The 17,553-nt window shown below is 31.6% G+C and overlaps 2 protein-coding genes across 8 annotated transcripts in view; both read right to left on the bottom strand.

Annotated features, from left to right (window-relative positions):
* Positions 1 to 408: 408 nt before the first annotated feature.
* On the bottom strand, positions 409 to 2,232 carry LOC108750249 (histone demethylase UTY-like). The gene is made up of 3 exons (XM_018489590.1): positions 1,516 to 2,232; positions 795 to 1,388; positions 409 to 694 (listed from the first exon to the last, which is right to left on the bottom strand). Exons 1-3 carry the CDS (start codon positions 2,209 to 2,211, stop codon positions 521 to 523), a joined length of 1,464 nt encoding a protein of 487 aa, XP_018345092.1. The 5' UTR covers positions 2,212 to 2,232; the 3' UTR covers positions 409 to 520.
* Positions 2,233 to 5,814: 3,582 nt separating this feature from the next.
* LOC108750251 (sodium/hydrogen exchanger 7) overlaps positions 5,815 to 17,553 on the bottom strand; it is a 12,590-nt gene continuing 851 nt past the window's right edge. Inside the window, exons 2-13 of one of the 7 annotated variants that reach the window (XM_018489593.1) lie at positions 17,085 to 17,311; positions 16,470 to 16,547; positions 16,289 to 16,365; positions 15,697 to 15,906; positions 14,993 to 15,243; positions 14,533 to 14,735; positions 14,018 to 14,283; positions 13,759 to 13,810; positions 12,534 to 12,590; positions 9,936 to 10,160; positions 9,681 to 9,767; positions 5,815 to 6,303 (exon numbers count right to left, since the gene is read on the bottom strand). In XM_018489593.1, coding sequence (XP_018345095.1) covers positions 6,208 to 6,303; positions 9,681 to 9,767; positions 9,936 to 10,160; positions 12,534 to 12,590; positions 13,759 to 13,810; positions 14,018 to 14,283; positions 14,533 to 14,735; positions 14,993 to 15,243; positions 15,697 to 15,906; positions 16,289 to 16,365; positions 16,470 to 16,547; positions 17,085 to 17,311 — 1,829 coding nt within the window. In that variant the 3' untranslated portion in view covers positions 5,815 to 6,207. The other 6 variants (XM_018489597.1, XM_018489594.1, XM_018489598.1 and 3 more) reach the window with 6 other exon arrangements.

Below are 17,553 nucleotides of genomic sequence, written 5' to 3'. Positions count from 1 at the left end.
CAATACTATATATATATATATATATATATATATATAGAGTATATATACTATATAGTATATATATACTATATATAGTATATATATATATATTATATACTATATATATATAATGAGAAATATATATATATATATATATACACATATGAATATGAGTGGAAAAAAATAGAAGCACGATTTATTTTACGAAGAGTCCTTGTATTTTTGTTATTCATATTTTTTATGTGGTAATGTTATATGAAAACAAGTAAAATAGAGCATACTGCATTTTATTGTTCATAATAGGAGATTTGCTTGGTTCTGAATTTACAATACGATTCTCGAATTTAGAATTAAGCATGAAAAAGAATGTGAAATTTTATGCTGACATAAAAAAAAGACCTGCTCATTCTCACTATTACTATAGCGTGTCTAAAAAGGATACTAAAAGAAGGATTATCATTTATGAAATATTAATAAGATTGGCCAATTTATATTTGCAATGACGGTACAAACGACGACCATAAGAAAGTGATATGTGATCTCAGTAATCAACAGTAAATTTATCATAAATCTCCATTAATTCTTCCATATGATATTTTTGCAAACAGCAAAATTGCTTCAACGACAAGGACTTCATCAGCGTGCAATGTATGCAATATATCTCGAATATATCCTTATACTTCGCCTTATAAAATAATATGTTGAATACCTCGGCCTGCAGAGAATTAAAAAATTGTTTTTAATGCTAAATAACTTAAATATATATTATGTAATATAATGTATATTGCATGATATATTGAAAATGAGAAACATACTTTGCAATCATGGCAATAATACGCTTGTTTCCTAAGTTGGTTATTGTATTGCACTTCCATATCGTGGCCTTTTAAAAATTCGAGTGTCAAGTAATTGTGTATCATTGTTTTCTTCAAGCAGCGCTTGATTAGATAGAACAGTTGCGGATTTGAGATTTTAGTTTCGCATGCCAACCTCCATGAAAGCCGCACCATCGGTACGATTGATTTGAATTTGTTCAGCTTGTTCCATTCATAACGTTCTATCGCCAATTTATATTGTCTGGCAGTAAACGGGCCAACGTTCCATGCGATAGTATTGCACGAGCCAATCGCTTGCACCCAGTGCACACAACCGACGTTCACCCACACGATATCGCCCGGTTTTTGAAGGAATCTATATACCGGAACATTTTTTCTATATAAAACGTTCAAATCCGGTGGCCACCAACTGTCACTCAAGTAATTGACGCCGTTTTGCACACAAAGCGAATTTATTATACCCCAGTATTCGTATGATACAGCAAACCATTCGCAATCACCCGGTCCGATATTAATGTTGACAGAACAGAAATTATTATTCTCTTGATGACCGGTCGTTCTGCATCCGGGTACCTAAAGACAATTACACATATGTAAATTAAATGCAATCAGCACTTTTCAAATATACTGTTGGAACCCCGTTCCAACTTAAATACTTAAAATTAAATACTTATTACGTCATATCAAATTTGAAATATACCTTCATATATAACTGTACGGTATTCATCCCTAAGATATCATAGCCCACGTATGTAAGCATATTATCAGTACATTTAACGTTCAGAAAGGGTGGTAACTTCATTAACTGATGTAACTGCGATTTCCATATTTCCACATCTGATAAATCTACATTGGTAGCGAATTTTATTGTCCGTTTCTCTTTATCCTTGGTCACTTGACCGGGACTGCTGGAAGTGGATATGTTGGCATGCACATTTTCCACGTCATCATCCAGGAAAATTTGGGCTTGATATTGCGCATAGTTTTTAATTGTTGAAAAACTCTTATAGCTGAAGCACTTCCAGATCTTCGTTTTCTGCTGTGTATCCCAATTCTCATCAGAAGAATACTTTATTTGTTTGTGCACATCGATTGGCATATTTGGATTTGCCTTGAGCAGACTTTCAGTCGAAAAAACGTTCAAATCAATCTCGAATGTTGTCGTGAGATCATGTATCACGACAATTGGATATATCGTACAAATTTCTTGTAGCTTTGAAAGGACTGCTTGCTCTTTGCTGTTGATGTAATAACGTTCTATCGGCGGTGACAATTGTTCCTTCGTTAATGGTTCGTTGCACGGGGACGGCGCCGAACAATCGCTTGCTAACGAACATTGTGGCACCTCGTTCAGCTCTTTATCTTTGTATTCCTCGAGAATTGTTGAGGCATCCATTCAGATATTTATTATTTCTTATATCAGCTACCGTCTAGATAGATAATTAAATAAAAAATAATGAATATATGAAGTACTACAGACTCTTGGCGAAGTATATTAACAGCTAGTTAGTTCTCCGTTATCGCACACACGAAACTATGATCGCTTTGTTTATTAACATATTCGATATAAGATTTGAAAGTTGAGAGACAAAGTGATGCGAATACAGAGAATATAGATTCCATAATATAAACATTTCCTCCACAACAAAGCTATTTGATTTGATTTATAGATACATTTTAAATATTCTGTTGATCTTTGTATTATAGACACTGATCAGTATTGTTTTGAGGAACAAAAGAAATAAATGAGTTTATTTTCGAAATAATGGCTGCATTCAGCAGATTATTTATTTGCAACTGTTGGAAATTTTTTTGCGCTGATTGCATTACAGAATTTTAGATCTAGAGAAATAGTCCTATCTCAGCAATCATAAAACTGTTGTGTTCTGAACAGCATCCATTGTAGATTCGACGTCCGGTCGATATCGTATTATTTTCTATAAAAATCTATAAATTTTGAACGGTAAACTTTATTAAGATATAATGATTAATAGAAATATGAGAAATAATCTAATGAGATTACATTTATTCAAAGGACTATTCTATTGAAAAAATATCATGTCACATTGTTACATGATGAAATCATGTAATTAAAACATATAAATCACATAACGGATTGTACCAAGTCAGTACGTAATTTTTTAAATGACGCAATTTGAAAAATCATCACATGATATTAGAAATAATTTCATCCATCATGTGATTTTATAGTTATCGAATTTTAAAGAATTGAATAGTAGAAATGGAAGAAAAAAAGAACACAACATGTGACTTTTCAATTACGTGCTTTTAAAAAATCATGTACTGATTTGGAACAATCCGTTACATGATTTACATGTTTTAATTACATGATTTCATCATGCAATTGTGTGACGTGATTTTATATGATATTTCTTTATTTGCGGTGACAATTTTGCCTTCGTTAATTGCTGGTTGGGCGGGTCTAGCGGTAAACAATCGCTTACCAATGAACATTTTGATCATTCCATCCTTGTTCATTCCATTTTTCAAGAATCGTTGATGCGTCCATTGACATGCTTATTTCTTGTTTCAGCTGCCTGTTTATTCAATTATCTTGTGGATAACTAAATCAAAACTATAAAGAGCAATAAATAAATTCTGTGAAATAAGAAATAAGTATATGCTAACGGCTAGTTACAATAACGGTTAATTAGTTAGACTATAGAATAGTATTCTTCACTATTGCTCACATGAACTGTAACCGTTTTGTTTATTAACACGCTCGATAATGAATTTGAGGGACAAGTGATACGAATAGAGAGAACATAGATTCAATAATTATAATCACCCTCCTTCCCTCCCCCCACATTAAAGCTCCTTGGTTTATAGATACATTTTAAATTCTATAGGTAGACACTGATCATTAGATATCATTCTCTATTTATTTGCAAAATATCTTTCCATACGTGAAATTATTTTTTACATCCAACAAATAAGGAAGATATTAATCCAAGTTATGTGAGGATTGAAAGATTACATAACATATATTTACAAAGAATTTTATCAAGACCGTAAAATACAATTATGAAGACTTTCTTGAGTAACAAATAAATATGTGTTCTTAAACATGTTTAGTCCCGAAATAATCGTGAAAGAATAGACCTTGCAAATGTTTTTACAAATACTTTATTAAACATTGCAAAGTGTGGTACATAGTATCACAACGTTGTTATACTCATTGCGTGTATGCGTTACGATTACACATTATACATCAGATTCACGAACACGGAATATTTATACGGAGGAGCACGTTCATCTTACGATTCCGCTTACCATAGCGCAGATCGTTACAATTTATCTCGGAACAATTTCTTCGCAAACACCATACTTATTTCGAAGAATTAATTCGCGAATCGATACATGTTTGATACATACAATGCTATTTGAACATTGTTCTAAGGATTTATTCTCCTAATATCTATACTCTACGTTCGCGAACAATTTTATTAAATCTTCACAGCCAACGACTAAATTAAAAGTTCTCTCATATCCTCACACCGTATTCGCATTCTTATTTAAAAATTATAACTGAAGTTACGTTTCTTTTCGGGAGTAGCGTAGATCTAACTTTACTCTACTGGAGAATTCGCAACAGTATCGTAACAATATCAGGAAGCTGATAAATATACCCTTTGCTCGAAAGTACAAATTAAAAATTGATAAATCCTCTTGAACCCGTCTTATACATTATCGCGTTGTAATGTTGCATATCATTAAGAATACGTGTAATTAAAGCTCGCGGTCGCGCGCTCTCTGCTGCTACTATATTAAAAAATCAATCACATAGATATTGTAACACATAACTTTTATTCATTATATATATATAACAATTCAAAATTACGAAAATGATTAAAAATGAAAAATCGTATGAATCTGAAACGGAGACAACAGTTTTTGGTGATGTAAGAATTCATACGATTTCTTGCATTTGGTATGATAATTTGATACGATTGCAGCAAGGCAACAGGAGTCTTTAAAGTGTTACAATATAAACAGTAAAACGGAGTTCCCGGCACTCCGCGTAAATAGTTGCTAGGTTTTGTACATAACGGCAAAATCAATTCGCCGATTGTTGTAAATATCTAAATTCAATAATTTCGTAAGACGAAAAAATCCGATTATGTAACGTGACTTTATCCGTCGTCAAATCAATGCGGAATACCTTCAAATAGAATAGATTCGCGTAACGCGCGATAGAAATCAATCTACATAGTTTGTCCTGGATGCCAAATCGATGTACAAATCTTACTGCGTATCTCTGACTAATTCTGAACTGATTTAGTTCCATCCCTACGTATATCGATTAGATACAGGTCGATTCTTGCGCTATATCATTATTTCATCGATTACATATATTAATTATAATTTTCATATTTCGTAGTTACTGTATGCGAGTCGCGCATAATCTGTAACAAGTTAGTATCTCTCACTCAATTAATCTAAACTTTTAACAAATTCTTAATGGTGACGCTTAACGGTAAAAGAGAATACATTATTTACATACTAGATATTATATTATATAAGAAAAACAAAGATATTCATTGATTTTTTTATGTAATTGCACAATTGGCAAGCAAATGATGCATTCTCTATTAAGTCACTTTCAAGAATTCGGCAGATATCTTGAATAATTATATATCAATAATCAATTATATAATGTTATACTCGTACATATAATATTACATAATAATATAATATATATAATACATATATAAATATATAATATAATTATTATTGTTATATAATTATTCGATGTATGTATTATATAAGATATTAACGTGTAATGGATCACGCGACTCATTCTGTACACATTATGACTTTCATCACACATTCAGAGTACTATAATTAAAGCTCGCGAAGAAATATTCAACATATGGCATGATTTCTTAAAATTAAGATTTAAAGAAACCAATAAACGTATATATATATACATATATATATATATATCTATATTAGAAATACTTTCTAAAATGTTCTTTGTTTTTCCATTCTATTCTATTAAAAATTGCACAGGAAGCACGACTGGTTCCTCAAAAGTCAACAGCAATTTCTATTATGATCCTTAGAGCTCCTGTCGCGAGCTTTTGCCATCGATTGCAGTATACAATTGCTTAGAAAGACTTCTTCATCAAAATCGGCAGCACACTATATCAATTAATTCTTTGCAATTAATACGGTTCTTGGTGCCCTTGTCGTTTTAGGTGAAGAACTTGTTAAATAATTGAAACTTGCAATATATTAAAATTTACAATAAATATATACAATCTAAACTCATCGTGCGGCTGATTTTGAACTGATAACCGGACAGGAATTGTACGAAAGTGATAGAGCGAGGTGAAACGAAACGGTCAATCGGTTATAAAGAAAGATTTTATAAGTGTCTGCCGACCAGACCGGGCAGGGCGACTCGTGTGTGCAGCGGTAGTGGTCCCGGACTAACTTCTCCCATCATCATCACGGTCCCTAGCTGTCCCACAAAGTATTAAACACACATCAAGAATCGACTCCAGAACCATATCTTTTCTCACATGTAAGCCGTTTGACATTAATCGATTAATCGTTTACATTCAATCTGGCGCATCAGACAACTTTTACGTATATTGCGTACACGAGCTAAGATTGTAATGTTATTTACAGAACGGACTGGCTGATTGTGTCATCGAGATAGGCCTAGAATTTACTTCGAACCCGGCTTCAAAGTGAATCTAACTCACGAGGCCAGAAAAAATAAAAACTTGTCTAACTCTCTATTTACAAAAAAATTACAAGGTGCTAATTTATCAGCAGAAAGCACATCGTTTCAATTTTGTCGATTTCCTACTTGTATATATACGTATGTAATTTATTCTTTATAAGAATAATCTGCTGGTAAGTAACACTGCGTATTTTAAAAAAAGAAAAAAAATGACAACAATCGACTAAGCAACGATCATGATTTTGTTGCCTAAAGTATCGCCTGGAAATTACATTGCGTCTGCAACATTGACTTCATTATCAAATTATAAGTAACAGTTACATTAATATAAAAGTAAATGTACGAGCCCGTAATATCACTGCCAGAACTATCTTAGCGAGACTTAAAGGAATTAAATCTGATAAAAACTCCTTAACGTTAATTTTTTTTAAATTAACAATCAGGAAATATATCTTACATACATAAGTTAACGCTTAACAACTCAATATTTAAACATAGATACATTGACAGATCACCGGCAACAATTATATAAAACATATAATGTTGGGACCTTAAAATAAATCTTAAAACGCCAAAAATATATCTTAAAAATATCATATTCACAACTGCGATCTACATGCAGAGCTCCTGACACTCGTCTGTGAATAAATAACATAAAAATATACAATTGAAAGGAGAAAACAACGTAAATTAAGTAAGATAGGTACATGTGAAGTAGTATATTGCGGCATGCAAGTATTAAACGGATAAGTATGCCAGCAGCGCGATTGCGAGGTGATTAATGCTAGAGATCCTTTAACATTAAAAATTGATTGCATGCAAAAAAAAAACGCTTGAGGATCACACAGTCGGTAAAATAAGTATTCGCAATCTTATTTTCTCGAATAAAATTTTACAAAGAATTAAAATTAATGTTGCAATATTATGAAAACGATCTGTTCTGTCAGAAATATTACATTTTCATGTAAAGTTATCTCAAAAAAGATGTACGAATACTCTTTTTCCCCACTTTGTATCAGCTTATAAATGAACTTATAAAAATGAATATATAACTTTTTACAGTAAGGATTAAAAGATCACAGCAGCAATAGAGCCTCAATGCCTTTTCCGTCTTTACAGTTGCAATCATCAATTCTCGCGCGATTAGAATTAATGAACACTGAAAATTATGTTTAATGCTCGATCGTTTGAGCCTCGCAAAGAATTTGGCAAACATTTCAGTAGTCAGAAAAGAAAGAATCCGGGAGTGCTCGCACATGGTACTCGCGCGTTAAAACTCTGTTGAGATTAGAAAAGCATTGTTTCTTATTCAGTTCAATAAACACTATGTTCTCTCCAGGTCCCGAATTTTCTTCTCTAACATTCTCTATGTACAAATAGAAGTATATTATACTTCAAAATATGTATTATATATTATAATTAAAAAAAAACCGACAAATCGGCATATATCATCTTCGTTCTCATTAAAACTATACGTACATATTAATACTTTCGAAAAATCACCGCGTGTTATGACCTATTCGCAATTATTCAAAGAGGAGAATCTGTCTTTTGCCGTATAGGTCTTAGGTACACATCGTTCGTCGAGCGTTTTCCCGGCTACAACGTTCGTAACGGAATAAATCCGTTCATTCCGATGAGTCTGAGGTCTTCGTCATCGGAATTGGAATCATCACCGTCACCGTTTCTCTCTCTCTAGAAAAACCGATGAAAAAAAAAGCGGTGAAACGTGCGCTCCACAAATGTACGTGACTGTGATTTTTTTTTCCCTCTAAGGAGAAGAAGGGAAAGACACACTAGCAAAAAAAAGGTCAGAGGAGCTTGTCATCTCTACGTACATTAAACATAATTTTCCGCGCGCGCGAATCGAGTTTATAAATAAGAAATTTATTCCATCGTTATGCAATGAATACGCTATTGCCTATTAATTAATTCTTATTATGTGTCTATCATAAGCAATCGTTGACTAGAATAGTTATTTGCTGCACAGTTATAAATCACTTCAACAGAAAAGAATACGCAGTTACGAGGAGTCATTCGCACGCAACGGCGATTGACTCGTTAACATTTCATTATCTGTCACGTTACGATGTTATAAGATTGGGGCAGAGCAGAAAAAGGTCGGTTTGCATTAACAAATAGCATACGTACATTCCTCTTATTCTTAGGCAAGCAGATTTGTTAAAAATTCACGATGTATTTATAGTTATCATTGCCATTTCCAAAATTGAGACATTGATTGTAATAACAGCATAAAACTTGAGATTCCACTATTTAATTGGTGATAGTCATCATTAGAGCTGTGTAATTATATAAAAGTATTTATTTGTATTATTAGATCTGATTTTTTTTCCATCTTTTGAAATTAGTTACTAAAATCTTAAATTCGTTCCTCTTAAAAAAGGTACCATTTCGAGTTATGCTGCTGTCACATCCGAATCCTCAATTACCACTTGTTGTTTCACTCGAAGTTTTGAACTCGGAAATTGAAAACAAAACATTATATCGTCCAGATAAAATTAGTCTTACGTGCAATAGACATTCAAGCTTGTATTTTATATAAAAGAACGAAAGCAAGAAGAGGCGATTATTAAAGTCGAATGTAAAGTGAACGTTCGCGCGATTACATCTCTTCTACGTATTGTCTGTATTACATATACAGTATAGAGAACATGCGTATAGAAATATACAGTGTGTACACACACTAGCCGCAGGCTATTATTGTTTACACTCACAGTCAAAGTAAAGAATTAAAAAAAGAAATGAGATATGAGATTCATTTTGTACGATGTATCAATCGTCTTCGTAGAAAACAAAGAACGTGAAACTTTTAGCGGAATTGTATACGACTATGAATGAATGCGAATGTAAAGCAAATTACATAGGAATTAATTAAGTAAATTGTAACTCCGCGTTTAACGCGAAATATATATACACGACTCTTCCATTCTCCCGCTTTTCCTTTTTTCGGCCTAAAAAGTTCAGATACACAAAAGGTGGTGGTGTTAGGATTGTTGTTAGTTCTACCTTCTGTGTAAATTGAGAATTACATAGGGCTCGTCCGGATTAGTGCCGACGTCTGTGGTGCTGTTGTTAGGCTGATAGCACGGATTAACAGTATAATTGAGATTAGGCTGATGGAAACTCACCGGCTGAACGCTGGTCCTGCGTCGTTCCATCTCGCGATCTTCCAAGCAGAAATCCGAATCTGAATCGACCTTCCTCGCAACTTCGTCCTATGTTGTAATATATAATAATTATATTATAGATGTGATAAAATTATTTTCATTTATTCCATAATCTAATGTTAATTATGTTGTAACAATATAATACAGACATCTAAGATGATATACAGTTATAGTTGGCTTTAAAATGAAGTTTTCAACACTTGGACGATACAGTACCTGCGTCATTTGTTGCGTGGTTGTGAGAATTCTTGCTAGCGGACTACAACAGACCGGCAACGTTTCTAATAACGTAGGCCTGGAATGCGTTAACAAGGGCTTCATGTATTTGGTATCAAAATCGCCCCAAATTCTCGCGAGCAACGCCTTTTCATTAGGTTTCGTGCCACCGATACCACTGCTACTACCGCCGCCTGGTAACGATCCGTCCTGCATAGAATTATACTGTAAAATGTGAACAATGCATCAGTTATCCATCCTGTATGATTCTGCGAGTTTTCCTTTAATCTTTAAACAAAAGTACACCACTCCCATTTATTATTTATAAACATATATTTATTAATACACGTTAAAATAAAATCGAAATAGGTATACATATTTTTAATTTGTTTTTTAAGCATAAAAGTACATAATAATAAGGATATCGTTAGTACATTAATATACTAATGACATCCTTTTTAGATTTTCAAAGTTACCTTAATTTATTATTAGTTATGAAGAAATACATGCTTTTTTATTAATTATGATTTTGGTGTTCCATATTAAACATGTCTGTGTAGGTATTGTTAATGAATGTAAGTATTTCAGTGTTCTCCAGCTACTCTCCAACATACAGAATGGATAACAAAAACCATACTTGAAAAAAATAACCAGAGACACGTGCAGTTAACAAATTCGATCAAAAGCCTTAATAAAATAAATCTGCAATTTGCAATATGAGCAGACGGATCGTATAAATCATATAATTGATTTACATTCACATGCTACAATAATAAAAAACAAAAAACCGTTTCAATAAAGATATCAAGCGACACTTAATGCATGCAGTTACTTTTACGAGAATTGCATGGTGCTGCATGAACTGTATGTGCATATACAAGATGTTAAAAAAAACTATTCAGTATTTATATGATGAATAAACAAGGAAATTAAATCAAAACATTCAGAACAGTTTGTAAACACTAAAGTAAACCTCCACATCGCATTCGACACGTAGAAGTCAATAAGTCAGTTATGATATTAACAAACAAAATTATTTATATTTCAGAAACGATAGAATTTTCGACTTATGTTCATTAATGTTTTTTTTCAGTATGATTTATACTATTTACCATATAACTTCTGAATGGTTTCTTTTTAACATCCTGTATAAAAGACAATATTGGAGAAAATATGTCGCGCTATAATTTATGCAATTCCAGTGACATTTCTGGTTAGTACTAGCAGAGATCTATACTCTATAATTATTTTTTAATAGAGTTTCGGCAATTTTTCAATTTTGGTTTTTATAAAAAAATGCGGAATTCTTCTTTATTTTTGTAAGGAATTATATAAAAATGTTACTGAAACTGTCATTATTTCTTTCTTTAATAAAATATAATGTTAACTTCACGGATACTCAAAAGTAGGATCTGTGAAGTTAACAAATGTTCACCTTTACAACTCGCTCCAAATGACCTTCGAATGACCTTGACCTTGACCTTGACCCTTAAGGAAGTCAAGATCACTGACCTTTTCCGTTGCTTGTTACTAATTGAAAAATTATGAGCAAAACAATTTTTATGAATGGGAAACTTTAAAACCAAAAAATATAGCTTAAAATAGATTTCCTGCTTTAAAAACAAAGATTTTCTCTTGCAAGAAATCTATTTTAGCAAAGAATTTTTGTTTTTAAAGAAGAAAATCTATTTTAATAAAGCGGGAAATAAACATAAAACATAGAACGATTTACCACGCTTTGGTACAACACAAGAACATTATTTACACTGTATAGCTAAATTTTTATTTAAAAGACAATATGATTATAATGTACGAATACCATAATTCTTCGAAATAATGGCTTCTTTATATCCGATAAATAATTCTGTATCAATTTAATTATGTAAAATATATTTTTTGAGCGGAGAATGTCTATTTTTCATAGTGGATAAGAGACCCTTTTTCAAACTTTTTTTCTTGTTCGTAACTTTTCAATGAGTAACTTCGGAAAAGTGACCTTAACTTCTTTGAAGATCAAGATCAAAGTCACTCGGAGGTCATTTGGAGCAGGCTGTGTAAAGGTGAACATTTACCAAATAAAAAAAGAGTTTCGCATTTTTATACTAAAAAATTAAAATTGAAAATATAGCGTATTAACTTCGTAAAAATCTAGCTTGCTTCCTCTCCAAAGTAAAAAAAAGATATTATTATAAAATATTTCCACTTTTAGCTACAGATCCTATTAGTACTACTTGAGTTCTATCAATATATGTAATTTGAAAACAAAATTCCAACAATTATTAATTTTAATATACGTTAAATAAGGAGTTAAAAAAAACATTCAGCATTTATACGGTAGGTACACACCATATGATTGAGTTTTTAACTTAAGTTCACTACTTTTTTATTCAGTATGGTATGCACTGTTTATTATATAAATGCTGAATGTTTTATTAAATTAATATATTTATATTAATATTTGTGTGTAAAATAAATCGAACTGTGAGAATAGGTGAGTCATCGAAATACACATAAAAAAATAAGTCAAATCGTCTAAACTTTCAATTTGTCAAACAGGAAAATAGTGCGTCAAGTCAATCTTTAATTGTAATAACGTACCGGCGGACTTCTTCCCCTACGTATGTCCAGATCACCGTAGCCACCCTCGCCGCCAGACTATTAACATTGATAAATTAAATTGTCTTGTAAATCGTAACATTCGCGCGCGCGTTTTTTTAACCGCGAATATTTATAATTCACTGTCGAATATTACAAAGTAATATAACAAACATGCATGCAAGTTCGCAGGATGCGAGGATTAGATATCGGTACAATTTCGGTAAAGCAATTTTGTACAAATGTTATTCGTGATTCAAAAAAATCACTAAACATTTTGTGTTTTTAGAACTTAAAGTAGATAGGTATATGTATACTTTTAACTATTAACTATGTTTTCATACAACTATGTAGCTACACTGAAAAAAAATATAGTCAATTTTAATAAATATTTAGTTAAATACTATCAACTAAATCTTTATTAAATATAAAGATATACGAGTATTTATTTGATACAAATAATGTTAATTTGATTTAACAATCATTTTTTTTACTGAACAAATATTTATTTACTGTAAGTAAATGTTTAGTTGGCAATATTGAACTAAATATTAAAATTGACTATATTTTTTTCTCAGTGTATAACATCGAAAAATTGAACTCACATTGTACCGATGTCAATACAATCGCTATATAGCATTCACTGTTAGCTTTCTTAATCTATGATACTTTAATACTACTTTTTATACTAAAAGAAAAGATAACTAGCAGGAACATGACAAAACACAATTTTCGAAGCTTCAATTTTATAATTAACAAGAAGACTCAGCTGATCAGTATGAATTCTGACAGTGTCCAACAAATTGTACACCTGGGTAAAAGCAACATCATAAAAAAAGATTATATAAAACAATAAAACTTACATGCACAAATGTCTACGCTTTCATGTCTTTTTAAAGCAAATACTCCTATACTCGTTTTTTAATATAGCGTACATCGTTATATTTATTCTATATTATTATTGTCGAAGTTATAAATAATTAATCATCTTACAAAGTATAAGAACATTGCTTTACACATGCACAATGCTATATTCAGATAATCGTAAATCTTGCTATCAATCGTACTTAATCATGTATAATGTCGAAGAACAAACACAAAAATATATTAATATACACGTGTATATATGCAAACAGTCTACATAATGTCTCTATCTTGCATTACTAATTCTTCTAGATAACACGAGATAGAGAACACGAATGTCAAATAAAAATTATGTCATACTTACACTACGCGTTCCATTATGAGAAAGTCCTTCTATTTCTTCATCTACTCCGACTCTACAAAAGACAAAAAAAAAACGGTTTAAGTGATACGAAATAAATAAAAAGCAAAATCAATTGTACTAATAACAAATTAAATAGAAATAAGAAATAATAAATTATTAATGTCAAAAAAAATTTATTTGTTTTCACGAATAAAATTCTTAATAAAAGCTAGAAAAAAAAACAAATAAATATTTAGTTACATTTAGGTATTTTACTCACGGAATATTGAACCAGCTTAAAAATTGCGTTGTTGCACCTCCTTGTAGAATAACCGTCAATATAACAATCAAGCTAGTCGTGGTCAACATAGCTTGCCTGGCGTCCGACACGGTGTTCCTGATGGCGAGAGCGAAGCTCATGGCGCCACGCAACCCTGCGAAGAACAGCATGTGCTGATAGTTTAACGATATCTTCGGCTTTCGCGCCAGATTCAGTATGAAGGATAACGGATAAACATTAGCCGCGCGACCCAGTAACGCGCATAGCTGTGAAGTATGTTAAGGATAAAGTATTTTATGAATTAAATTTTAAATAAATAAATTGAATAGAATTTGCTTGATATCTACATAATGATATTCTTTCGACAGTTACGTTGTATATAGCGTTAAATTGAAACGATTCACTTAAGGAATTCTTTCATTTAGAGATTTTTTCTTTTGAAATCAATCGGAAAAAATCAAATGAGTGTCCAATGGCGCTGATACAACCTCTGTAGATACATAATGTAAGGATACAAATCCTGCGAAAATAAAGCCAGGATCGAAATGATGTTTTGGGAAGGTAAACATCGAAACGCCGATGTAACTAAATATGAAATTCTCGGCTAAGAAATTTAACAGCTCGAACAGTTGTTTTGTACGCTGGCGCGAGTCCAGACTCAGGTTGTTGTACGTGTAATGAGCCTGGCATATTCCACAGAAGAGAACAGCAACCACGCCTAAAATTTCATAATAAAATCATAATAATCTCTAGATTAATGCAAAAAATTTTTGTATTAGGTTCCATTTTTAAATAAAGACTCTAATCCTAGTTTTTGTCAAAAAAGAAATGAAAAAAAACTTCTTTCTGCATGAAAAAGCTGTAGAATCAACAGGTGACTACTTTTATTAGTAATAGACCTTCTTAAGAGAAAAAGATTTGTATTATTCTTTATTTCTAATGTCATAATATAACACATGCAAAAATATGCATTACCTGTAAGATCGGTAGCTTCGGCAATTAAAAATGTACTATATGACATTAAAACGAATAACGCCGATTCTAAGAGAGGAAAGTCTCGAACCCTGGTGAACTTGGTCAATAATGCAGTGATGCACCCCATCGTAGCACCGATAAAGAGAGACAAACTAAATATTTCAACAAAGTCTCCGAACGCCTGAAAGAACGCCACGGTTTCGAAACCACCCGATCCCGACTGGTATCGTTCTGCGTAGTTCTGTATTGATCTGAATTGAAATATTAGAATATTTTCAATATTGCATTTATATTGAATGTATATTGCTAAGTTATAGTTGCAATTTATATAATATATAATTCCATGTAACGTCCACTTTTTAGTGCAGAATCCATACAATGAGAAAAAAAGTCGCAACATGTAACATTTTCTCGGATATTTATTGACTATAAAAAAATTTGTCTATAGTGACAAAATATACATTGGTGTAAAATATATTTCATTAATTGTAAAAAAAAATAAAATAGATGATTTATTTGTAAGAAATAAAATTTTATTTCGGCTGTTTAAATAAACTTTTATTTCAGTGAAGTAAATATTTCACGAATAAATTTTTAAGTGTCTTTTTTTTTTTTTTTTCTCAGTGTAACGCAACTTCTTTGGCTAAAGAATCCAAAAATCAGAGAAAATAAAGTAGGATTAATTCTGCAAAATTTCTACTAACCCACTAAGTACAATGGCGACCGCATCGTTCAATACACTCTCGCCGAATACCAAAGCATATAGATTAACGTCTACATGTAGGTCGTTGAAGATAGATATTATTGTCAGAGGATCCGTAGGCGATATTAGAGCGCCAAAGTATAGGGTATCCAGAAACGTGAACGACGTGGAGAGATGTGGTATCAATTGTACAAAGGCATACATCAGAGCTCTATACAGATAATACGATATCGACTCATTAAAATAAAATTTACAAGTCGTTAAAGAAAAACATAAACTATTTTTAGTTATAAATGGCGAGACAGAAGTAGATAAGCTCGGTCAAAGTACGAGCTATGCAAAGATCCACAATATTTTCTATAAACATATTTTGTTTGTTACTAAGAGTCTGATAACAGCCGTAAACATGCAATAATTAAAAAATAATTAAGCATAAATATTTGAAAATGGCATCTTCTTAAAAATAAAAGAAAATAAAAGAAAAAGAATATGTATCGATAACAATACAAAATCTATAACAGACATGTGACATATAAATTGATACTTTTTTTTTAAGATTTCCACAATAAAATAACATTAAAGGAGAAGCTTACCCAATAACAAAAGCTGATATAGAGGTTCCTATCAAAGCATACATGAGAATTGCACCTAAATTTCTGAAGAAGTATCTCTGGAAGAATTCGATTATCAAAGAGTTATAAATAAAAATCATATGGTGTATATCCCATTATTATGGACTTTCCAATAGAAAAATAAGCACATCAATATACTTACACGCTTCAAACTATATCCAGCATGGAAAATAATGGGAGGCAATATGATATTGAAAAATATTTCAGGATCAAAAGTTGCCTGCAACAACCATTACATCCATTAAATAAATTGTTTTAAAAGCAAAATGACTTCAAGTTTAATGTAAAAATTATCTAGATTTACTTAAAAATCAATAAACAATCCAATTAGCTAAGTCTATAGAAAATAAATTTTATCAGAGGCTTGCTTCAAATTTTATCGACAAAAAGGCATCAAATTTGGCATAAAATTCTGTTGTATTCAATGTCAGCAAATTGATGGCAGATATACAACAAAAACTGTTGACATAACATGAGAACAATTTGATGAAACTGCAAAGCTTGATGATAAGCTCATAGCGAGAATCGACCAAAAACAAAACCACCTAAAGATTTGCTAGCTTTTGCTGCCAATTTACTGTTTGGTATATCAGTTTTGCTAATAAAACATAAACTTAGTGTTGGCACTGGATTTGTTATCAATTCTGAGTAAGTTTGATGTCAAGATAACAACAATTAGCTATCAATTTGTTTACTGAAAATTTTCTTTAGATAAATGATGTATTGTAACTTATCATCTCACGAAAGACTCAGTCACCTTCAAATCGATTTCATTATCTTCCTTGTAAATTTCGCCACGAAACGAATACGCAAATGTTTTGTTCTTCACGACACCGCCACCCTTGTCTTCCGGGAAACGTAACCATAGCGTGTCCGGTGGTACAGACTGATTATATTTGCTCGAATTATCTGGAACCACCGGCATATGCAGAATAGTGCTGCTCGTTGTGAAACCATAACGTATTATCGCTCCTATGATTAAGCCTATAACAAGCAATTTTATTCTAAATAAATACAATTATTTTGCAGTTTTATCCCAAATAAACAGAATTATCTAACATGTTATCAGCAGTGACAATTAAAATTATATTTAAGAATGTGTTTTAACGACGTACTTAATTTCATTTCAGATTCCAAAATAAGAATAATATGAGCTATGAAATAATTCACAAATCTTTATTATAAAAGTCTTGAAAAATAAGAAAGTTTGAATTTTATTCATTGTT

This window comes from Trachymyrmex septentrionalis, unplaced genomic scaffold (genome assembly GCF_001594115.1).
Source record: "Trachymyrmex septentrionalis isolate Tsep2-gDNA-1 unplaced genomic scaffold, Tsep1.0 scaffold342, whole genome shotgun sequence".
NCBI classification, from domain to species: domain Eukaryota; kingdom Metazoa; phylum Arthropoda; class Insecta; order Hymenoptera; family Formicidae; genus Trachymyrmex; species Trachymyrmex septentrionalis.
The sequence above is the reverse complement of the archived record's forward strand: the minus strand, read 5'-3'. Positions and strand labels throughout refer to the sequence as shown.

Bases quoted from the DNA above. Each gene is read 5' to 3' on its own strand.
- LOC108750249 (XM_018489590.1), bottom strand. From the start codon at position 2,211: ATGGATGCCTCAACAATTCTCGAGGAATACAAAGATAAAGAGCTGAAC. The intron at 1,389-1,515 runs GTATATTTCAAA...AATTGTCTTTAG, and splicing joins CCGTACAGTTATATATGAAG to GTACCCGGATGCAGAACGAC. The intron at 695-794 runs GTATGTTTCTCA...AATTCTCTGCAG, and splicing joins ATTATTGCCATGATTGCAAA to GCCGAGGTATTCAACATATT.